Here is a 24266-nt window from a genome sequence, read left to right on the forward strand (position 1 = left end):
CTAAAAATAAAACACCTTTTTAAGATTAGAACTTGGTTTATCTCAAGCAAAACCTGGTGATCTTTTAAGAGAGCAGATAAGCATGGGAATTTGGATTTGGCTCTGGTCTTCAAAGACTTAGAAATTTTGACTTCTTGTAGCTTAGAAATCTCTGTTCCAGAAGAGTAAATATTGAATTATTCTGAAAAAAGAAAAACAGTCTTCAGAGAGTTTTGTTGATACATACGCTGTTCTGATGTGGGATTTCAGACTTATTTTTGATTTATAAAAGCAATTGGAAAAACATATGAGTTCCTGAAAAATTGTTGTTAAATTTGGAGAAGATGCAGTGGCATTCAGGTTGTTTTGAGTAGCATTAAAAAAAAAAAAAAAAAAGAGAGATACTGAAGTTATGTGACTGTTCAGAATCCAGGACCATGTGAATAGGCAGCTTATATATTCAAGGCTTGATATTACTCATATTGAAATTACTGGAAAATTGCCATTGATTTCCTTGAGTCTTTGTTGGGCTTTGAGCACGCACCTGGCCTTGATGCCCTCTGTTCCATTGGACACCATTAAGAAAATAATATTTGATTTAGCTGCAGAAATGCTGATGCTACCAGGAAGATGGTAAGTGTAATCCAAACAAATCTTTGTTTGGAACAAAAACACTGTGGCAGTGAATATATTGTATTGCCTTTAGAACAGCACAATTCTTGTCAATTGATCTTTTTCTTTTTTGGTGTGTTTTTATAGATGACTGTGAAGATAATGTCTGTCAATATTCAAGTGCAGGAGTTATAGAGGAACATAAAGTTATCAGTAAATAAGTCGTGAATGAATGGCTCATCAATACTTTATTAATATATGTTAATTTTTCACATTTCACATTAACACAGTGTGCTGTTTGTCTTAACCGCCTAGCTATGCTGATGTTTAAACATAAGTCAGGAGTTTACACAAATGAAGGGCAAATGGATTGAAAAGCTGTAATAATCCAAATAGGAGTCAAAAAGACGTGTCAGTCTAGTAGGAATGACTATTTAATGGACAGAGACAACGCACTGCTCTGCAAGTTGTTAGCACTATTTTGGTTCACAGAGGGTCTTGTCATATGAAATCATGAAAGACATTTCGGAAGACTCATTAGGCTCTCAGTCTACAAGGAAGAAGTCAGATGTAAAAAGAAATAGAGTAACTCTTGGATGCTGTTTGGAGTAATTTTTTTTTGACTTCATATTTTCTGCGTGCAAAGCAATCCCAAACTGCTCCTGCTTGTACCATGTCTGTATTCTATGAATGTGTTTCTTGTGCACAAAACAATCACATGGAAGATTGGGGGTTTACTGGCAAATTAGTTATTCCCTTTATTTGGAATGTCACTTTAAAGTCCTTTCACAAGAATTTAAGCAATTACATTAACAGGATGTAAGCCCTTGGCTCGGTTAGAAGGTAACTCTTAGCAGTTGAAATGTGTTAAACTATAAATGCAGTTCTCCTTTGCTAGTGCAAAAGGAAATGGATTAACTTAAAGCACCATGTTGAAAGGCAGTGATTTCTATATGCTACTGCTATCGTCTGCTTGAATGAACATAACCTCAGTAACATGATATTGCTTCTGTTTTTTGACTGGATGACTAAAGCTTTGAATGGGTGAGTAATAAACAAAAGAATAACAAAAAGCAAGTGATGCTTTCCAGACAACATTTTAGATGAATAGTCGTGGATCAATGTTTTGAAAGCTTCCCTATTTTGCACACACTTTTACATGTAAATAGTGGCAATCCAGATAATTAAGTATGGGATATCAGCTGGTGATACAATCTGTCCATGTCTACTTATGGAAAAATATCACTAGGTCTGAATTTATCAGCTCTCTGGATTTGTAGATGCTGCAAGCTCTGAGCTCACAGCCACACAGCTCAGGGTCTCACCCACTGCATTCAATTCTAATCAATCTTTCCCTGAAAGGTTACAGCAGGATTATATTGGTTTCAAAGATAGGTGATGCAAGTAACACAGGTAGTTAAAACTCGTAAGCAGAGAGACTGAAAGTTCCCCTACTTCATATAGAATTTGTTCCTTTTTTTTTTTTTTTTTTTCCGAAATCAGTTATTCTGAAAGAATGGTGGTAGATACCACAGGGGAACATTAGAGCCTCTTATTTATATGAGAATACACATCATTTGGCTCCTATCGCTTTAATCGCTTCATCCATTACGGAGAAACCAAAAACACAACTTCCATTTGGTTTTTATTCTGTGGGTTTACCCTACAGGAACTGCCCAGATTTTAACTTCAATACAATAATAATGTAGATATGCTTTTCACCTGTTTCCCTTTGGCACAAATTTCACAAGAAATCATTCCTATTCACCTCAGAAGCTGTGAATGGCAGTAACATTTTCATAAGCGGGGTCTGGTGGGCTGTTTCCCTGTATAAATACCACCAGGAATTCTTCCTGCCGGGGGCCTAACGGAGTCGCCGGGCTGGGGGACATCCCCGGGGGATGTCCGGCCGGCAGGTGGCGGTAGGGGGCTGTGCCGGGCCGGGCCGGAGCATCCCCGGAGCATCCCTGCAGCCGCCGCTCCCCAAGAGCCGGGGGCGGGTCCCAGAAGAAGGAGAAAGGGAAGGGAAATTTTCTCTCTTTTCCTCATCCCCTTTATGAACTCGGGGAAGTTCGGCCAACCGGCCCCGCTGCTACCCCCCCGCTTTCCCAATCCTTAGCGGGGAGGGAAAAAAAGATAATCTCGACCCAACGCAGCGCTTGCACCCCACAAGCCCCCACCCTCCTCGGGTGCCGGGAGCCCCCAGGTGCCGGTGGCGGTGCTGGTGGTGCTCAGCTCCTCCGGGGGGCACTGATGTCCTCCCCAGCCGGGGGAGTGCCGCCGGGGGCAGCGCAGGGCACGGATGCCGGCCACCCTGCGGGGGGCTCCGCGCTCCCTAGCGGGGGTCTGGGAGGATAAAAAGCAGAGGGAGGATCCGCGAGGATCCAGGTAGATCCAGCTTTTACCGCTCACCAAAAGGCACCGGCAGCGGGACCTCCGCCTCCTCCCTCCCTCCTTCCCTCCCTCCTCCCCTAACTCCCTCCCTCCCCTGCCCCTCCGCGATGAGAGCCGGGCCAAGTCCCCGCGAGCCAGCAGCGAGCGCTGCCAGGGGCGCTCGGATCTCCGGCATGTCGCAGGGTGACCGCTAACCCTGCCTACCGAGGCTTCCCCCGGCCGGGCCGGGCCGGGCTGGGACCACGGCGGCGGCGGGCGGACAGACGGACGGACGGGCGGTCGGTCGGTCGGGCAGCTGCCCCGGCCCCGGGGTGCCTGCCGGCGCGCCCCGCGGGATGCTGGCGGCGGGGGATGAGGACTAACATGGGGGGCAGCCACTCCCACAGGGCGCCCGTGTTCGACGAGAACGAGGACGGTGAGTGCGGAGCTGTCCGAGGTACCCCGCCGAATCCCGGCGCTGCCGGCCTTGGGTTATCCTCGGGGCCGAAGGTAGTAGCATCCTCACCCTCAGCCGGGTGCCGGCAGCCTTCCTCCGGTGAGGCGTTTTGGCTGGATCCTCCAGCGGGCTGTTTTCTCCCGGGTAAACTCCCTGGGGATGGAGGAGGGAGAACCCACCTTTGTTTAGCCGGTCGCGCTCGTTGTGTAGGTTTTTGCTTTTATCCGAGCTAATCTGGAGTCTAGCACACCACGCTTGGGTTTTAAATACATGGTGGCAGGTGACTTCATAAACGCGTTTGTGAACCGGCATTGTTTTGGAGATGGATGCCTGCTTTTCTGTTTTCATTTGTGGTTGAGTCTTTGCCCACCTTCCCATTCTAAATGGTGGTGTATCTGCCAGTCACCGTACTTCTACAACCACCTTTACTTTCTGAAACTTTTTTTTATGTTGTTCTGTTACTTTGAGATTCCGCCCCCCCCCCCCGTTAGATAATAAGTCAGAAGAAAGTGTATCCTGTAAAGTTTTTGGAAAGCAATGAGAAAGTTTGCATAAAACATGTAATTTCTTCACTTTTATGTGTTTTCATGTCATTTTCATAAGACAATTATGTTTGTCTGGGATTATGTGACTTTCAATTGCAATCATTTTGGCTTTTAAAGCAAAGAGAATACAGAACTTTTAAGAATCAGCTATTTGCATATTATTGGTAGAAATGTTTTTAACATTACTTATGGCATACACATTGGTGCATATCTGGACAATTGAGACTTATTTTTGAATATATTCATTTCAACATAGTTCCCAATATATTTTACTGAGAGGTGGTTGTGCCTCAGCAGACTATCACATTGCTTTGCCTTTCTGAGGCTGATAACAAATCAGAAACATTTATGCTCTTCCCTGTAAATTCAGGACATATGGAAACAATTGTATTGTTTTGCTAGTATGGAAGAAATATATTAAATGCTTGTAAAGTGTTTAAAAAGGTGAATACATATTTACTTGTGTTTAAAACACAGATATCATTCCCTAATGCTTGACAAATCCTGAAGAGGTATTTGGTGAGGTTTGGTTTACAAGACTTCATCATTTGTGTAGAGAATGGGACAGATTGTTCAGTAGTGGTGTGTCGTGATGCAATAGCTGTGATTTTCCTGTACTGGCATAAAATTTCAGTCATTTACTATAGGTCATGCTATGTAAACAAGTGAGAGAGAAAGAAACCATCCCCTGTTGTAAAATTCCAGTGTTGATCATTTATAACTAGTCGTGTAAATCTTGATGCAACACCCAAGATTGAAAGCACGGTGTTAATCTTGTCTAGATACCCTAAAGTAAAAAACAGCCATGCCTTTGCCTTTGTATGTTGACTGAGCTGTCTTGAGTTAATGGGTTCTGTGAATTATTACCACTTTTTTTTTTTTTTTTAAATAAGACAAGGCTGTGGTCAGTTTTTGAACAAAATGAACAAAGTTGAATAATGAATTACTACAGAGAAGACTTCCTGCTGCTTTGTTCTTTTATCTTCAGAAAAACATTTCTGTAGTGCAGCCATTACTAAGACCTAATAAAAACAAGAGCATAAAGTATTTATGGATTTCTATTAGGTCATTATTTATTCTTTGCTTGTTCACCCCCACCCCCACCCCCCAATATGAATATTCCTAACATTGTCTTTTTTTCTTGTAAGATATAATCCTTACCACAGCCATCTAGTTCAGAAGAGACCATTGCTTTTGAAAAAATAGCCTATTTTCTATACTATGTATGAATTATTATTCAGAATGGAATTTTTCCAAGTGCCTAAATGATATAGGAAAATATCTTGTCTTTGAAAATCCATCTTGCAAGTTTTAGTCCAAAACCAAACAGTATTTCATACTCCACCTAGCAACTACAAGAGTCACTGTATTCCACAGTATTGGACTCAGTATGAGAATTTCAAAAAACACTAACAAAAGAAACTAGATTTGTTTCTTGAGACAGTATAATTTTGCTCAAGTGACAATACTTACCAATTCAAATAAAACTAAAATAAATGAGTTGTGTGTGAATATGTAGGTAAAATAAAAAACAAGGTATTTAAAGTATTGTGTGCAATGTCACAGCTGCCTCTTAATATGAGAAAAATGAGCAGAAAAAAATATTGTCATTTTATGTTCATACATAAAACATGTATCCATCATATGTCAGTGACAGATGTGGAATAAAACATGAAATTTGGAAGAGGCTTAAAACAATTTATTGTCACCTTGTAAATCACAGAAAAAGTTGCATATTCAGTGTACTATTTAAGAAACAAGTATATGGAAATAGTACTTGAAGAGCAGCCAAGTACTGCCTGACAAGCCTGTTCTGGGGTTACCACTCATACCTTCTGTCCTATGAAGATAGGTGTTGATCCACTGAGTAGATCTAAAAAATATAAATTGCTTGTAGAGTTCCCACTGTGCATAGGATAGACAAAAATAATCCAGCCAGAAAGCTGGAAGGCATGCTGGAAGCCATGTTGTTCCATCCCCAGTTATCACAGATACCGTAACCTATCATTATTGTACATTGATCTTTTCAAAGGCCACAATATATACCATTTTTAAACTAGCTATATTTGTTCTCTATGTCCTATTTTTGTTAGAAGGAGCTTGCAGAACCTCACTCTTCAAATGGGTAGAAACATCTGCTTTCTTGATTAAAAGTATTCTTGACCTATATATGATTTATGTTTATTTTAACTTTATTTTTGTTAGCTTAAACAGCTCTTCACCCTCCATAATGATTACTCAGTGTGTAGACAGACAATAGCAAAAGTCTCCTTTTACTCTTTTTTTTTTTTTTTGTAAGAAAACCTCTCCTAGTTTTCTCTTGTTTCTCCCACTTTTTCATTCCTCATGTCCCGCATCTCCATGTACTTGAACTCATCTCAATTACACACAGATAAGCCAAATTATACACAGAATTATAGGTAAGTTTTCACCAGAACCTTGTACTGGAAACAGTATCTCCTGATCTCTACTGGAACTTACTTTCCCAGTATGGCCTAAAACAACATATGCCCTTTGCATGGACATGTCATATGGATAGTTCATGGTCATCTTGTGAACAATTGGCTCACTAGTACCATGTTCAGTAATTTCCACTGATGAGCTCCAATCTGCAGCAGGAATTTTTGGTGTTCCTATGTATGTTACCTTGCACTTTGTACTGAAGTGGACTGAATTTCAGTCGATTTCTCGTGTTCAGATTCTCACTGAATCTAACCTCAACTTCTTTCCTTGTAATGCTCTGACTGTCCATTACTTTAATGTTTTGTATTATCACAACTCTCACTAGCTCAATGGCAGTTTTCCATATTTTGTGGACATACTAAATTGTATCATTTTCAGACCTCATCATCTTTGCTGTTAACCCTCTTCAGCATGATAATTCTCATTTCAAAATAATATTGTGTTCAGTATCTGCTGTCTTCTTGCATTTTGTCAGATAATCCTCAACTTCTTCAGCCTTGCTTATGCTTTCACTCTACTAAAATTCAGAAAAATGAAATCTAAGACAAGTGTACCGTATACGATATGAGTTTCTCATCAAAGAAAAGTATTTTATTAGTCTCATGCATCAACTTTTGGTAGACTCATGCTGATTTTATCTTATTTTTTCTTCTTAGCCTAGGTTAAAGCACAACAAGAGCTAGGAAAGTCCAGTGAACAGAATACTTTATTTGCCTAAAACTTACACCCTTGCTAAGAAAGGTCAATGAAAAAAATATGCGTCATTTCCTGATTTTCATTACTGTATAGTTTGGATAGACCATTATGTTTATGTTTGGTGTAGCAGCACCACTACCTCATCTCAAAGCTAAATGCTTTAATGGGTTGGAATTGCAAGACTTTTTTTTTCCCCAGACATTTTAAATTGTCTTCAAGCTAGATACTACACAGTTGTGTAGTCAGTTCAGTATGCAGAAAAAAGGAAAACAGTTTCATTTTGATTAATGTTGCTGAAGCAAGAGAACTTTGACTCTTTTTATCTGGAATATTTCCTCATAAAGAAAACAGAACAGCTTTCCTCTCCTGAATATGTGTTTCCAGAGGGAAGGGAAAGGAGTATATCTTTCCTCAGATTCAGCTCCTGGGAAATAACAATAAGTTCATAAGAATAGCAATAGAAGGCTGCAAGGAATATTCACCATTGGTAAATGTTACTTGCAAATTCTCAGTAAATATCATGAGTAACAAAAATGTTAGCAATAGCCTGGTGAGTCTAAGGAATATCTTTCATGTTAGATCTGCTTGACTGTGCTCTGTTAAAACTTTAATGATATTTAAAAGTTGAAAATTAAATAATAGGAAAGAGTCATTTACTACTACCAAGTAGTAATAACACTTATTTGCCTATGTGATGGTGGGAGATACACAGGGAAGGATAAGAAACAGAAGTGTTAGAATCTAGAAAGTGAACTGACATGGCAGATGCATTTGCATTTGATTATTTGGGGCTTAACAAGTCAGCTTTGCTACAGTGGCTTTTAAAAACAAGTGGGCTGAACTTTTTAAAAGCTTGCTTTTATTTTTGATAAAGTCACTTTACATTTAAAGCAAACATGTATTTCCAAAGAACCTTTCACTAAGCATCCTGAAGCTATAAAGTTTGAACATTCCATTGCAGAGGTCAGTGTGTCATACTATGCCTCAGTACTATAATCTTATATGAGGGAAATGAGGCATAGCACCATGCCTTGACTTATTTCTACATGGCGAGTCCATGATTCCCTGTGGTGCTTATGCATGTACTTCAAGCAAGTGCTGAAGTCCCACTGCCTCCCCTGAGTCATAAGGTTTCATTCTGCTGTAGTGTCATAGCTATAGAGCTCAACAGGAATCTTATGTTAGAAAATAAACTTTAAATTCTAAGTTGTAATTTCAAATTGATTTCAACCTCTCCTCTTTAGAAATGACTTCAGCTTAAATGAAGAATTTTAAGTTGTTGGTGAGTTGCAGAAAAAGTCATAATTAAATGACCAGCTGCTCAAAAGACCATCTTGTACTAGCAGTGTAAAAAAATAGATACATATCCTAACAAAAAGGCCTGCAATTAATATAGATTCAGGTAGCTAAATTCAGAGCATAATGGCTGAGTTTATATAAAGTACTGTGGAAGCTGAAGATCTATAAAAGTGACAGAGGGAAAAAAATGACACACAAGGGTTTCACTTGGAACCAATTTAAAGCCATGGTTAAATGTCAAAATGAGTTAGATTCAAAATAGAGTATACAGTGTCCAGTTACTGTCTGTGATATGATAGAGGTCTTCAGCCTGCTGCCACAAAGCTGTAATAGATAATGTCTGAGACATCCATGTAATAACTGTAAACAGCCTAAATCACAATATGAAAAACATACTCTTTTCTAACTAATTATTTAATAAGATATAGCCCTACATTGCAGTTATGGTGAAATAAGTCAAATAAAGGGTTTAAAATCTAAATAAGGCTTGATATTTTGGGGCTGTATATGCAATTTCTACAGCAGGTTATGTAGCATTTTAATTTGTCCTTTTGAAAGACGAATATTCCAATTCCCTTTTAGAACTGAATTGGGTAGGAATACCACATTGTCATTTAAAAATCTTCCATGTCAAAAAAAAAAAAAAAAAAAAAAGATTAACCACAGATTTTGAAGTCATTATTTTATGGTGTTTAATAACCAAAATCCAAACCATTTGATTTCTACATTTTGTTTTATGACCATGTTGGATTATGCAATTTTATTTTTTATTTATCAAACTTTAAACTTTAATTCATATAGTACAATATAATTCAGAAACCCTGATGCTTGTTAGGGCCTCTGTCTTAGATAAAGGTGTTGTGTCAGTCTCTGCTGCTGCTTTTGTAGTCTTCCAGAATTTACATAGGTCGTTGGTGTGGCACCTACCTCCGAGAGTGTTACAGAATTTCTTTGTGGGTTGTTATGTAAGAAGTGTGAGTATTTAGGAGAGTATTTAGGTAGCATTTTACCCATGTTGATGTGCGTGTTACATAGTGTGCCTGGAACTCAGGATAGACTTTTGGGGTAACTGAATATAAATAGTTCAAGGCTAACCAAGCATCAAGATAAGCTTAGAGAATCCAAATCAAGATCAGGACAAAACTCTGAATGTTAAAAGAACTGGAATAAAACAAGATTGTTATCTAAATCAGCACCACTTCTTTTGCAATCACTCCTTTACAAAATTATGTTTCCCATATCTGCCCATAGATGACTGTTGCAGGTCCTGCTCCTGCAGCTGTGCTGCTGTGGTGTTCTGTGCCAGAAGAACAGGCTTTCAGAGAGCTGGGTTCTACAGGACTAGCGAAGCTGTAAGGCGAAAGAAGAAGCACACTGGAAAAGTAAATGTTCCCAGACTGGCTTTTAGTTTGCAGGGGACTGGGTGTTGTTGTGGAGAGAACCAACAGCGTAACAGACTTAGGCACATGTAATGTCGATTTTATACGCTTAAAGAATAGCATGAGCTGGAACTAGAAGATTTAAATTAACCTGAAATTAATATGTAGATCAACATCTGAGTATCTCTTTGCTGACTTCTGTACAAAACTTCAGAAGAAAGCTGTCTTAGGAAAACTTTCTCATGATGTGGGATTGCCTGTGGAAAAGTATCTGAAAAAGCTTCATTTTCTCATAGACATACGGTGTTTGAATTTATGGAGGTATGACTCTAGAGTATGACTCTACTCCACAATTTTGTCTTCACTCCTAGCTGCATTCAAAAGGCCAATCTTCTGTCAGGGTAATCATCAGGCTGATTGTATTCATTCCTCTGACACCTTTCCATAGGGTGAGTTGAAAAAGGTGTACCTCCTCACAGCAGGCAATGTGACATCCAATGGGTCATCGGTTGCATTTGGCACAAAAGCAAAAGACTTCCCTGATGTGGGTGTGTGGACATGGCTTACAAAGCCAGCAATAACGTGAGAATGCAGTTTCTTGTGAATTTTGAGTACCGTTTGTGGTGGTTTTACTCTGCTGGGCAGCTAAACTCCAGCTCAACCATTCTCTCACTCTCCCTCAAAAGAAGACCAAGATAATCTTTGGAGAAAAAATAATGAGGAATTATGATCTTACTCACAAATACTCAAAGAAGCTAGGTCTGAATTCCATCAGGATTATTAGGATTATACAAACTCTTCTGAATGTGAGTGTGAGAATGAAGAAGGGAGGGATTTTGCTGGCCAAACACAAGACTCACTTTCATCTAGATTCCTCCTGAAACAGCAAGGCTGGGAAAGCATAAACAGAAACCTTCCTGATGCTAAACCTAGTGGGCAGTGGAATCTTGGACCAAGTACTGCAAGGCAGAAAAGAGGAAAGGATTGCCAGGTTCATTTTGGTGGTTCCACAGTATTTTGAAGTAGCTGGAGTGAGCTGATGCTGAGGTGGCAGGAAAGGTGTAGAGGAGAAAAAGATGTTACTGAGATCAATCAATGTGAAACAAAAAATTATGAGGGTGTATGCAAGAGAAAAGAATGAGAACTTCAAGATCAGCCTGTTAGTGGAGCTCAATGGTATTTTTCCATGGTAAAAAGAGAGAAATGACAAAGCTCAGGGGAGTTATGCAGTGAATTCAGCAGGAAAAGCAGGGATTTCTGGAGGGGATAGAGAAGCAGTAGTAAGCAGTGTGCACTGGCCAGTTCAGCTGACCTGATATCTCTTGAGCACAATTCTGCTTAATTTCATGAACTAGTTAAGTCAATTACCTTAAACTACATTACCTAATGCCTAATGTAAGCCTATATTTAGCTGTTGATGAATTTGCTGATGTATTTCTGAATACTGTATACATATGTATACATAAACTTCCCTAAAACAGGAAAAAGCAAAAGATCATTATATAAAGATCAAAATCTTGTGCTGGCAATAAACACTTCTCTTAATCAAATCTTATCCTGAATTTCCTTCGACTCAATCACAGTTTTGCAAGTATAGCAAATAAGGGGTGTTTCCAGAAACAGAACAGGCTAACGTCTGTGTACTTGCCTCTTTTGTTAAAGAAGAACAAAGCTGTCTTGCTGTCTGGGGTTCAGCCTCTAATACAATAACTATTCTGAAGAATTATGCTGGCTTTATTTGTCTGCATTTGATGCCAAGAAACTAATTACTTTATGAGAAATACTTGTTCATATTGCACAGTATCTTCAGATGAGTGTTGATGAGACTCAAGATGCCTATACCATCTCAGTATGCACGGAGGTTAAGTACTTATAACAGAGCTATCAGGACCTAGAACTGATTCTCTTAATACTGTGTCTCATAGAACACCTGATTTCATTTTAAATTCTGAGAATTTGACATTATACTCTATGTATTACACGTTATGTGTGTATGGTATAACATTACACTGTACATTTCAAGTTCTTAATCTTTATTTTAATATTTTGGAGGATGTAGTAGATGGGCTTTTATTGTACTTCCTGTGTACAGAGTTTTTGAATAGATACTAACATTTTACTCTTATAAAACACAAACAAATTTTCAGAGAAAAGAGGAAAGAAGAAAGGCACTTGTTGCTTCACAGGTGAGTACTACCAGTCTTTCCTTTTCACATTCTTTGCTTAACAGAATCGTACAAAAATAATGAAAGTGCAACACGTGACCTGTTTTCGGGAAAGTCTTAGTGAGTCAACATTCTTCTGAAGTGTTCAGCAACAAGAACAAGAATATGGGTGTACTTTTGTGTCACAGAAATGAGGACTTTCCTCCTTTTATTCCCAAACACATTCTTTTTTACCCCAAGAACCAGAAGAATTGTTTGCACTGTAATTATCTGATCAGCTGATCAGTCTGACCTTATCTTTAGCTTCCATATTTCCACAGTGACTCTTATCAAAGCGTGTATTTTCTTAAGGAAATCAAACAGTCTAAATGAACAGGGTAGGATTTGTAAGGCAATTTGACAGTTTTGGTTTTAACTGCTGGAAATTAGAACTCTGTAAAAAGCATCCATAGAATCATAGAATCATGGAATATCCCAAGTTGGAAGGGACCCATAAGGATCATCGAGTCCAACTCCTGGCACTACACAGGTCTACCCAAAAATTCATAAAAGTCTGACATCTCTACTTAAATTACCTGGGTCTAGAGACTGTTATCTTTCAGTATTTTCCAATCTGGCCTTCTCTGTCCATCAGGAGATTTAGCAGTATGCACCCATGAAAGCTTACTGGATATTGCAGTTTATTGTACTTGTGCAGTCCATCAAGGTTCTTTTTTTTCATTTTTGTGTATGCTTAGTTTCTTCTCAAACTCACGGAAGATTCTTTCTATCCATAATCAGTTTTTCTTCGACATCCCTTTTCTGTGATCTCTGTCACAAGTCTTGACACAAGAGTATTAAGTTCTATAAATCTTTTTTTCTTAGAAATGTTTTACCCTATTTTCTGACATGCTTATTAAATGCAATATAATCACATAAGTTACTTTCATTTATTCTATGATCAACACAAATACATTTTCCTTTTAAATTAAAGAAACCCCTCTTAGAATGCAATTACACAGCATTACTGGAGTTGGTGGCAGCCTATTATGCAGGTTTCTAAGGCTTTAATAATAACTAAACATGGTTGATGAAACTGTAATTTATTTCCCAAATTTTATATCCCTGAAAGTATTTTCTTCACAATATCATATCATAAAACTCTGTATTTTATATTTCATTAATCCTTTTCTACGTTTTTTGAAAATATTTATTTTGTATATATTCTATCAAGTCAACCCTACATTTTCGTTATCTGACTCAAATTTAAATATAAATTAATAATGCAATTTTTAGCCTCCTACTTCTATTTGTCAATATTTTCCTTTTTATTTTACTTCCACTTAATCTCTCATTTTCTCTCTCTCTCTTTTTTTTTTTGTTTTTTAATTTCAGTACCTTGACGTTTGAAAACTTTTGGATACCTGCCAAAGCTGATATACTTTACTGCCCTGTCATTTTTAGTGTTTTTTTTTTTTAATTATTATTATTTTTTTCTTTTTTTACCAAGGAAGATAGAGTGCTAGCTGTGTCAAGGTATTACTAACACTATTCTCTATAAGACTGCTGTATTAAATAAGATAAATACATCTATGAAGAAATCTACACCAACGGATCATACAAAAAATATTTTCCTTCTTTTTCCAAGATTTGAAATAATAGTAAGGGAACACCTGCCATTCCTTATTTAAGATCTAAAAATGCAAACTGAGTTAATCCCTCCAGTAATTATTATTTCCTTATAATATTGTTCTGACTCTCTCGCTGAGCGATAAAAACTGTTCTTAGTTTTCATTCACTGTTTCCTGTGATTAGCTGTTGCCCTGATAAAACAGAGATGTAATGTAATTGTGAAATTGCCATTAGCCTCCTGAGTGTCCTCCACATCTCTGAAACCATCCTCTGCTTTTTCCTGGATTGCTTTCTCATTATGTTATGACTATTGTGTTTATGTCTTTTGGGGTTAGGTTTAGATAAATCTTTGTTCAATCTGTAAAGCCTGCAAACTCTTGGAACAATACTGCACCTTAAGCACTGTGATTACAAAGGACTTGAAGTCAAAGAACAAACTAATCAAATGATTCTTTCTAAGAAGCAGAAAAAAGTTATTATTTTATGCTCAGCTCCACATTTGACTGTTTTGCCTATGAAGACTACAGAGGTAGCTACACAATCCCTTGTGTAGGGTATTACTAAGTTAGCCTTTACTGAGATAGATTTGGATATAATGGGAGGAAAAGTCACCAATAAGCACTGTAAGATTTTGCTAACAAACAGTCATAGAATAGGGAACTTTCTTCTAATGATTCAAACTTTCAGCAGGGAAGCCTCTGTTCTTTTAGAGTTAGGGAGCTCTGTACTGACGAACTGGAGAAGAGAGCAGCTCGAGAGTAGTTGTAGGTAGTGGTAGACATTGGCTGTGGGAGACAGGACATGCAAGTGGAGTTGGTCTGGTGGTCAGGCAAATTCTTGCTGTTGCTAGGATTGCATTTTCCCTCTGAATGGCTTTTCACAAGGCTTTTCTGGGAGTTAGGAGAGTTTATGTCTGCTTCTTAGAAAAGATTAACTAATACATGACAGTTAAGAAATGCCGTGTTTTCAGTGGTTTTGAGCACTTACATTGAGTGCTTCCCTGACTTCATACCTCTGGTTCTCCTAAGCCAGGAGTCATCAGTCTATTTTACAGGTATTGAAGGGAAAACAGTCACAGGTTTTAAATACTTGAATAGAAAGCCACACTTTCAGTATAGATGTTATCTCTTAGAAAGAAAAGATACTGCTTGTGGCATTCAGTTTTCTGAGTTTCCAGTGAGATGTGGAGAATTTTGAATGTTTCCCTGGGCATACAAATGCTAATGAACAGCTACAGGATTGGCTCTCAGCATCCTAGCCTTCCTCTGCTGGGTAGATCATACACATCTTTTGATCCACAGACATATGTGGATCAACAGCATCCTAATGTTTCAAGTGACAGGATATCCTGGATGTTGCAAAGAACATCCTGTGATGCTTCATTCTAATTTGGAAAAGAAAAATATAGCCCAGCAGACCACCTGGGAAAGATTGCTGATTACTATCATACGCAATATATTTCTTCTAGTCTCTAATGACTTTAAGCTGATTTCCTGACCTTTTTCCATCTATGTTTGTTGATTAACATAGCCAAAACAAACAAACAAAAAAGGATAGACCTGGTGGTGGGAAATAAACTTTTTTTTTTCTATTCTGAAAGTTTTTCTTTTTGAAATGTGAAGAAAGCACGAGTGTTCAATATTCTTTTTATAAACAGCCAGACGAAACTCTGATCTACCAATTTACCATATTATCCCAGTTAAGAAAATATAGATACACGTATATTTATAGACCTCTCTCTTTCCATAGATGTTTTTTTTATATGTACATTCCTCTCATCAAAACAAACCCAGTGTACGTGGTAGGGAGCACTAGAAATGAGTTAACAATACTCATTATTTTCATCTAACATCTATAATTAATCTTGTTTGAGATTCTATTTCTATGTTTATACAGAACTGGTATGAGCACACTTAATAGCACCAAATGTTTCAGGCATTAAGACTAACAAACCTTCTGCTGCATTAAACAATTTTATCCTCTGCAGTTTGCTATTTGTTTATGCTTTGCAGCTAATCATTTCTGTTGTTAAAATTAGAAGTTATGTTCTTTCCATTAATACCTGTTAGTTACACACCCTCTAGATTAAATTAATCTTTTTATTCATTCCTTTTGTGTGGTGATATAAGGTAAGTCTTTATAAGTTAAGTTGTGGCTAAAAGAAGCAAATGATTTTCTACTGTTAGTGGGTACCCCCAGACATAAATCTGGGAAACATGTCTGGTCTGAAGTCCTCCTCCCCTCAGTCACCCCTGTGCTAGCTGACATGGAGCCTATGAGCAGAGATGGGGTGGATTTGTTTTGTTTTGTTTTGTTTTCTGAGTGTATCTATGCTTACATTAAATCTTTCATGTACCAGTGGAAAATCAGACAAAGGCTCCAATTTTCTTACTCATATTTACTGTTTTCAACAGTGCTTGGGTATATCAGCTTTGGTATAATTGCTTGTGGTGTGTAAATAAGCATACTTTTATCAGGATGGAACAATCTCAGCTTCTCCACTGGAAGGATTCCCCAGAGGTAGGCAGTGATGAGAGAATAAATAATGAGCTCCAAATAAAAAACTGCTACATTTAGGTGGCTATTGTATGTACAGCAGCTAAACCATCTTTTTTAGTCTCAGTACCAAAACAACCAATTCTATCATTATTAAATATTTACCTGTAAACCTTGAGATGAAGGAATTTGAGTTGCACTGAAATTCTGCAGGTTCTTTATGAATTAAACATTGCTGTTACCATCAAGACTTTTTTCTTCCCTTTCTATGCACCTTGAAGGAAAAAGTTACAAAAAAATTAAATACCAAAACAGAAAAGAAAAGAGAAAGTGTTTTAATGCTAAATAATAGTTCAGGTTACTGCTTCAACTGAAGTTGAGAAAAACTGATCATTTTGGAACAATGATTCAAATTCAAGAAAAGCTTTATCTTGAACATATAGATAAAATAAATAAATAAATAAATAAAATAAAAACTTGGGAGTCCCACAGGAGATTTTACTCCAAAATGGCAGGCAAAGTGAAGTGATTCTTATGAAATTAAATTATTCATAAAGTGAAATAGTAAGAATCTTAGCAATAATAATAATAATAATAATAATGTGCCTTTTCAACTCCAGATCATTTCAAAAATCAAAACTGTAAAGATAGATTCAGATCAGTTTCCCCGGAATCTCAGAGGTTTGGACTTGAGGTTCCATCCCTAAAATGGATTTTATTTTCGTTTAGAAGTACAGTTTAGTTTTAAATATTTGAGACCTATACTATAAGTAAGATGTAACTCAAGTGCTAATTTATATAGTGAAAATCATTTCTTTGCAGAGCATAGTGGCTGATGAGTGGGCTAATGGGTGGAGTTAATGGAGGATAACACCCCCCCTTAAAAGTCAATGGAAATCTGGTCGGTATAAGAGATGTCTGTGGGATTCTAAAGCTCTTCTTTGTGCCCATGCACTATTGCAGTACTCAAAATTTTCTTTAATTCTTCCATATGGGAGCACAGGGACTTAATTGTACTCATTATATGTGTTGTTAATTTAAATAAACACTGCCCTTTTCCGTAATGAGAGATGATTTTTCCTGTTTCCAGTCTCCATACTATCCTCAGTTACTGTTGTGCAGCCTTGCTACCTGCAGTTAGATGCCATTACTGTAAAACCATTGCCCAGGCTGGAAATGGCACTGCACAGCAGGAGCAGCCAGGGGTGGTGGCCTCAATGCAGGTTCAGCCTGCTGTCCCCAAGCCAGATGAGCAGAGTAGGTCAGTGATGGAAAGGACAGGATCAGCCAAGAGTCTGAACAACAGACCAGGCATGGACATAACTGCAGCCCAGCTCAGGTGAAGCACAGCTCAGCAAAGGCAGGACAGGTCCCAGCCAGGCTTCTCGCAGCTCTTTTACACACAGTGGGTTTCACAGTGGCCTGACCCAGGCCTCAGCTTCAGTGGGGCTCCTGAGACCATGAGCAGTGTTGTGATGGAGAGTGGGGGAGCAGGGGAAGAGGTTCGTGGCCTGTAGGTTTAATTGGTGCCTTCACAACACTGAGACATATAGATTGTTCTTCATGTTAACACTTGTGACTTTTTTGATGAGGAAGAACCATGAGACAGAAATGCCTGGACATCCACAGAAGTGAATCTCAGTGTTCTGAAAGTTTTTGCTATTTTGATATTAGTTTCAAATCCAAAAAGTTAAACCAGACCTAGACAGCCACATTTACATCTGGCAGGTTTCCCTACTTGTTTTGAAAGTTTTTTCCCTGAGGGAACATCTCTGGTATCAAACCGAGGAACAGTAATCTTACAATGACAAATGTAAAACAAGTCTATTGCTTCACATTTCAGGCACACTCCTGCTACATGTTAGAACTGTCATAATTCTTTTGAAATCTATGGGGTTTGCTTGAGTTTAAAAACACTAAATGGGAAGTGATGTCAATTGAAATATGCATCTTTCTGATCCTTTAGTGTCCTTATTTGCCACCAGGGTTTTGTTTGTAGTCATGATTAAAAATAAACAAACAAATAAACAAAAGAGTTAATTCTTCCATATTCAATTTTAGAGACAGAAACAGACCTGAACTTAAAAGAAAAAGAGGGCAACAACTCATAATTTGTCTAGATGTTTGGATTAAGTCTTATTCACATGGTTTCCTAGCCTCCTATAAACATAGTACTAAGACTCATTTTCTGAAAACCTATCTGCGAGAAAAGTGGTCTTGGAGCAAACACCCAAAGAATCCTAAAGCAACAGGGTTTCTTAGCCTCCCCTGCCCCATTTGGCATTATAGAGGCCTCCATCTGGATAAGATTGACTGATGCCTTGCTGTTGATTTTGTCAATAACTTCATTTAAAGAATTGCTTTTCACCTGGAGGTGACTCTGGTGAATTTTATTGTAGGAGAAAACAGTTTGGTCCACTGAAATTTGACATTTTATTCCCATAGCAACTTCTCTCAGCCTTCCAGTTCAGTTATTAATGAGGTTATCCTCATAGTAACTGAGGGAGGTGAATATTCCTACTTTCTAGTTGAAAAAAAAAAAAAAAAAGATGCTTCATAGTCTGTATAGTCTGTTGTGTATATACTGATCTCACGGGGAAGTCTATTATAGCTAAAGTGGAATTTAGACCTTCTGTATTTTAGCAATACATTTTCTTAAAGATTACCTTTTCTGTTGGACATACCTGTCAACCTATTTCTCCTAGCAATAGATTTCAGAGATTCTTTTTGTCAGCTCATTCATAAGTAAGCAATACCATCAGTCAGAAACCCTCTTTTCTCAACAAAAGGGAGATACGTTTCATTACTTATGAAAAGTCTTACAGGCATTTTATACTTGAGCAGGTCCTGAAAATTTTTCTCCTTAGTTTCAATGTCACATTTACCCACTGAAAGAGCTTAAGAACAGCATAAGTCTCAGAAAGGCTTCCTTGCTATTCACTAGCAGTGATAAGGTCTATTACGTCAGTTCTGTTGTTCCTTGATGATTTTTGATGTTTCCACTGTTGCTACTAAGTTAATAGCTTTTTTGAATTAAAGCTCAGTCCTGTAGCAAAACGGAACTCTTTTCATAATAACTTAATTAAAATGTTCATTGATCTTAAAAAAAATAAATTTACTGACTTGTGAATTTATAATAGTAAAATTGTATAAATTATTACTTTATAATAGAATACCTGGATGAGTGATTAAGATGATAATAGAAATTCTAATTACTTTCCACTAAACAATTTAGTCTATGCAAAAGAAACCTTTCTACACTAGAAAAAGGTTACCTGAATGTTATGTGCTAACAGAATGTAGATACAACTAACGCAGTTGCAAGATCTTAAGCTGAGGTAAACTAACCTATGGTTATCCTGAAGATTTGACAGTGCCTAACTAAGTCCTAATTATTTTGAATTGGCAATGACATCATGGCTTGGAATTAAGTTGCAATTGATGGCCATTATTACCCAATGCACCAAGCCCCATAACCTAATAATTTAAATTCTTCATGTCATATAACTCCAGTGCCAGCTTACCTGGAGAAAGAATCATGTGCTTTCATGTGGCCAGTCACAATGAAACTTGTGCACAATAAGTGAACATCCCTACAGCACTAATACAGTACTAATACATAACTGTTCCCAGCTACAACCAAAACTTTTCTGGGCTTTAGGCTGGTGTGGTTACACAGGCTCCGGCCACTGATAAACACCAACAATAGCTATATGGCAAAGGTGAGAATTTTTACATTTCGGTCCATTCTAAGGAACATCTGACTTCTGATGTTATTTTTCATAACATTAAATTAAACACCAATACATAAAATACATGATCAGTCATTACAGGCCTTTCACAACAATCTGTGGTTATTTGCTGCTTGTTGAAAAAGAGTAGTTGATTTGGTAATGCAAATTCCTTTCACTTTTATGTTAAACCTAACTTTTACGTTAAACCTAAAAGTGAAAGTCCCTGTATTTGAAGTCCAATTATATTTTCAGCTTAATGTATGGATGATTGACCAGTCATTGTGTCAGAAGACCAATGAGCTGCTGAGAAAGGTCGCTTCAAAATAATGCTGCAAAAGGTTTACACTAATCTGACCCTAAGGAGCAAGACCATCTAGGTAGAACGACCATCATCAGACTCTTGCTCTCAGTCTAAGGTACCAAATTAATATTTTCAGACCGATCTAATCAACAGTCCTCCACCCCCACGGGTATGGAAGTAGCATTAGAAGACTGTCTTGTCTGTGGTTCCCCTGCAAGGGCTTGGCTCTGCAGAGATTCCTCTTCTTAGTTACAGTCTCAGTCTCTTCCCCACCCCAGGTCTGCACTATCCTATAGTTCTACTTTTTTTCAGAACTTGTAGATGCCTTTTCATTTAAATGACATCCTGTATCAGGAAATATAAATTGAGTTGCTTTTTCACAGTATTGTTTTCCATTCATGCTTGCCACTATTGTATTTTGTCTATTTTTTCCTTTGGAGCTGTTTCAGCCACTGCTATTTTAAATCTTAGGTACCCATCAAGGGAGCTTCATCTTGGTTGTTGCCTGTACCATTACTCATCACTGGAATTTCTGAAGACCTTGCCTGATCCCTACAAAGAAGACAAGTAAAACATATCACACTCTGTGCTAATTTTTGCAGCTCACATCATCAATGGTGACGTTAAACAGACAGTCATTTTTTCCTATTTTATACTGCACTCCACATGAGGACATGCCATCAGCTTGGGTTTGATCTCTACAAGATGGGAATGCTGGCTTTTTGCAAATACAACAACAAATTTGGTGTTCCTTCTATTTTCTGCCTAGCTGTCAGGTTTATTCAGCTTTTTGTTGTTGTTGTTGTTTTGTTTTGTTAATAAGAAATAATTTTAAATCAATTAGATTAAATGAGTAACAATGTTTTCAAATATTAGCGGTTGTACATTAGACTATATTAATTTAAATCTTTCTGGCTTAGCATGTTTTTTACTATTCCTATTTATTTTCAGAAGGCAGATTGGTTGCCTTTACCTTTATTGCCTGTGCTTGCTTATGTTTGAGGAGAAAATGGAGGAATGATAGTCAGCATATTTTAGTAGAAGAGGGATGATTGTTTGATCCCCCCTTTTGCATAAAAAAAGTCTGTAAATGTATAATACATAAACTGCAGGTTTTACAGACTGTAATGTCTATATGATAGGTATAAATTAGCAAAAATGATCAAGTTAGACCATCTCAGATTTACTTTCTTTACAATAAAATTTCTTGGAGCTGATTTACCTTTTTTTTTTTTTCCCCAATACAAAAAATGTTTTCTATAGTGCAAAGTGAGCAGGATTCTGGATGCATTCAAACTGCTCAGCTTTGACATCTTGCTCATTTGCTTAAATAGTGAAGTTGCCTGCAGACTCCCTTTGTACAGTGGCAGAACAGATTATCTGCTTTCATAGGGTTTCCTACAACAGTAAGTGAAAAAAACTTCCTTATGAAGGTGACTATCTCATTCTACTGTCCTTGAAAGTAGACTTATAATAAAACTAACCTTGTAGTATATCATGAGGTACCCCCAATTAGTTTAATCCAATCTAAAAGTCCATCTGCCACCAGAAGGGATGCTCCTGCTCTCCTCCCTGTTTTCTGTCACATGAATGATGTTGGGAAATAGAAGTGTTTTCTACTTCATTTCATTTTTAGGTTGATGGAAAATGAAATCTTTAAAAAGATAAAAAACAAATGATTTTTTTTTTCTGAAATATACTGATTTCAGCAAAGAAGCACTCAGAAATACACACTTTCAATGCAGACACAAATGGACAATAACAGAGAAACAAAAGTGATCATAAATATTCAACAGTGAGGAATTTTGAATTTCAGTTGAGACCAAAACTTCTTCATTTTGTAATTCCTTCACTTCCTTCTCAAGTGAAAAAGACGTAAAATGGAAAACAGTCACAAAGCTAAAAGATGAGAAATCTAGATAATTATCTATTTGCTTTCCTTGGAGATAAAATTGAATTCTTAATCAAAAGATCAGAACTTTCAAACTGCTTTTGCATGCTTCACATTGGAAATATTTATTAAAAGAAACAATTTTTTTTCCTTTAATCTCTCCTTATATTAGCTCAAGCAAACCATCACAAGCAAACATTTGCTTTTCAATTACATTCTTTTTCCCAGGTACCTCAATCTGTGTGCTGCTGAAACAGAGTAAGCTGTCTGAAGACCACAGAGGCAGCATACCAAGTGCTCTGAATATGATTTATAATGGTTAAATTTTGGACAAGTTTTAGTGGCATAAAGCCAAGAAATATTTATTTCTTAACCTAATGCTCCTAAGAAAGACTGTGGCAGAGATATGCAGTCACAAGAGCTTTTCTCATTGATACGATTATCTTGTGCCATTAAACACCTCTACAGGCTCAATCATTCAGAATGCAGGAGCTGTTTCATTGAGTTGGTGTTAAAATTCTCATGGGACAATGCAACCACCGAACATTCCCACACCTACCACAGAGCAAGAGCCTTTTTGCTTTTCCCCTGTGTAATGCTCACAATAATCCCTGCCATCCCAGGAGCTTCTGATGAAGCTTCTGAAGACCTTATTAAGGTAACTTTGAGAAGATTTTAGGCATAAAAGAATGGCAGTGCTCAAATCAGAATGCTACTACGGTTTATGGCTATAGGACTTTTTGTATTGATTTCAGTGACTTGTGGACAAGTCTCTGCTATTTGTAAATCCCTCCCAGTAGCTCATGGCATACGACATTCTCAAATCCTAGGTATTACTTTTTTTTTTTTTTTTGGGGGGGGGTTGGGTGGGATGGGATGATGTGTCTCAAATTCCACAGAACAGGTATTCAGGTTGTACAATGGCACTCAGTAGTTTCAGTTTAAGCTCCTCTCAGAAAGCTGTAATGATTTGCAGCTTGTATGACTTGCCCAAGCAGCACACTTTATTTTACAGGTTTCAGCTTGCTGCTTGATATATTTTACAAACTAGATGTATTTAATGGCAATATAATTTTATTTTGCCTTATTAGAAGTGTAAACAGCTCTGGAGAGAAATTATTTCACTTAAATCCTAGGCTCAAGCAGATTCTTGTTTTCCTAGGTGTCAGAACCTCCTTGGAAATGCAAAACTGCATCTTTGTTTCTTTTCCAACATTTGCAAAATAACATTACAAAAGGTTTTATGTTCTTTTACAGCATTAAAAGGGAAAGCAGCTTTTGAGTATCAGTCCTAGCATCTTTTTCTTTGGCAGCTTGGTTGTTTTCAAATATTATGTAATGCATCACTACAGATGTTATTTTACTTCAATCTATAGTAACAGATATTTCTTAATAGAATATACAAATAAGAGATATACAACGATACTTTTCCATAGTACTAGGATTTTATCCCAGCTTCTGGCAATCTAGAGCAGAGGTTGTTACACTTCACCATGCTTTAAAGATGACGTAGCTGGGAGATATCAAAAAATACTGACAATCACTCCCCTCCATCCCCCCCCCCCCCCCCCCCGAAATGTAATTGAACTTTCCTCTGAATAATTTTTAATGGGAAATTAAATCTCATGGAAAATGGGAAACACTGCAAAATTAAAATGCTGTTAATTTCTGTTACAAAAAGTAAGTTTTATATTGGGAAAACAAGGCTGGTTTTGGAATGGAATTCAAATTTATCTTTTCAAGCTGATTTCCTTTTGGGTCCATTTAAAGCCATACTACATTTCTGTGATAGGATACTTCTACAAAGATGTTGGATTCTGATACTCCTTTTCCTTTACAAAGACCCAAATCTTGTACCTGATTACATCTTCCATTATCCAACACACCACCACCTCTGAGTGAACAAAATGCGCATCATTCAAGTGCTAAGAGTATACCAAAGTTATGGAAGATATAGTTTGGTCAATGACCTCTGGTCATAGATGACTGGATACAGTCATAATCACAAGGCATAGATCTTAGTACTGAACAAACTGTAAAGAAACCACTCTTGATCAATCAGGAAGTCTGAAATGGAAGTTTCTCAGTATCATGTAAACATTTCATTTTGATAGAGAAAACTGAAATACATATTTCCTTTTGCAAGATTAACTCTTTTCTGAACTTCTTCATCTGGAGTTGTAGTAGGGTGGAAGTTGATTATTTGATCTGCTTCTGATATTTTAAAATACAAAAAATGGTATCAGTTCAAAATGAAAAGTTTAT

General features: G+C 37.4%; 1 protein-coding gene across 7 annotated transcripts in view; it reads left to right on the forward strand.

Moving 5' to 3' along the window:
* Positions 1-2460: 2460 nt before the first annotated feature.
* Positions 2461-24266, forward strand: part of STK32B (serine/threonine kinase 32B) — a 175434-nt gene continuing 153628 nt past the window's right edge. For 4 of the 7 annotated variants that reach the window (XM_080590335.1, XM_080590339.1, XM_080590337.1 and 1 more), the window contains exon 1: positions 3013-3400. In XM_080590335.1, the coding sequence (XP_080446461.1) occupies positions 3337-3400 (64 nt within the window). In that variant the 5' untranslated portion in view covers positions 3013-3336. Of the gene's footprint in view, positions 2980-3010; positions 3401-24266 lie in introns of those variants that run through there. The other 3 variants (XM_080590340.1, XM_080590336.1, XM_080590334.1) reach the window with 3 other exon arrangements.

The sequence above is a fragment of the Anser brachyrhynchus genome (genome assembly GCF_964034855.1).
Source record: "Anser brachyrhynchus genome assembly, chromosome: 4".
Taxonomy (NCBI): Eukaryota; Metazoa; Chordata; class Aves; order Anseriformes; family Anatidae; genus Anser; species Anser brachyrhynchus.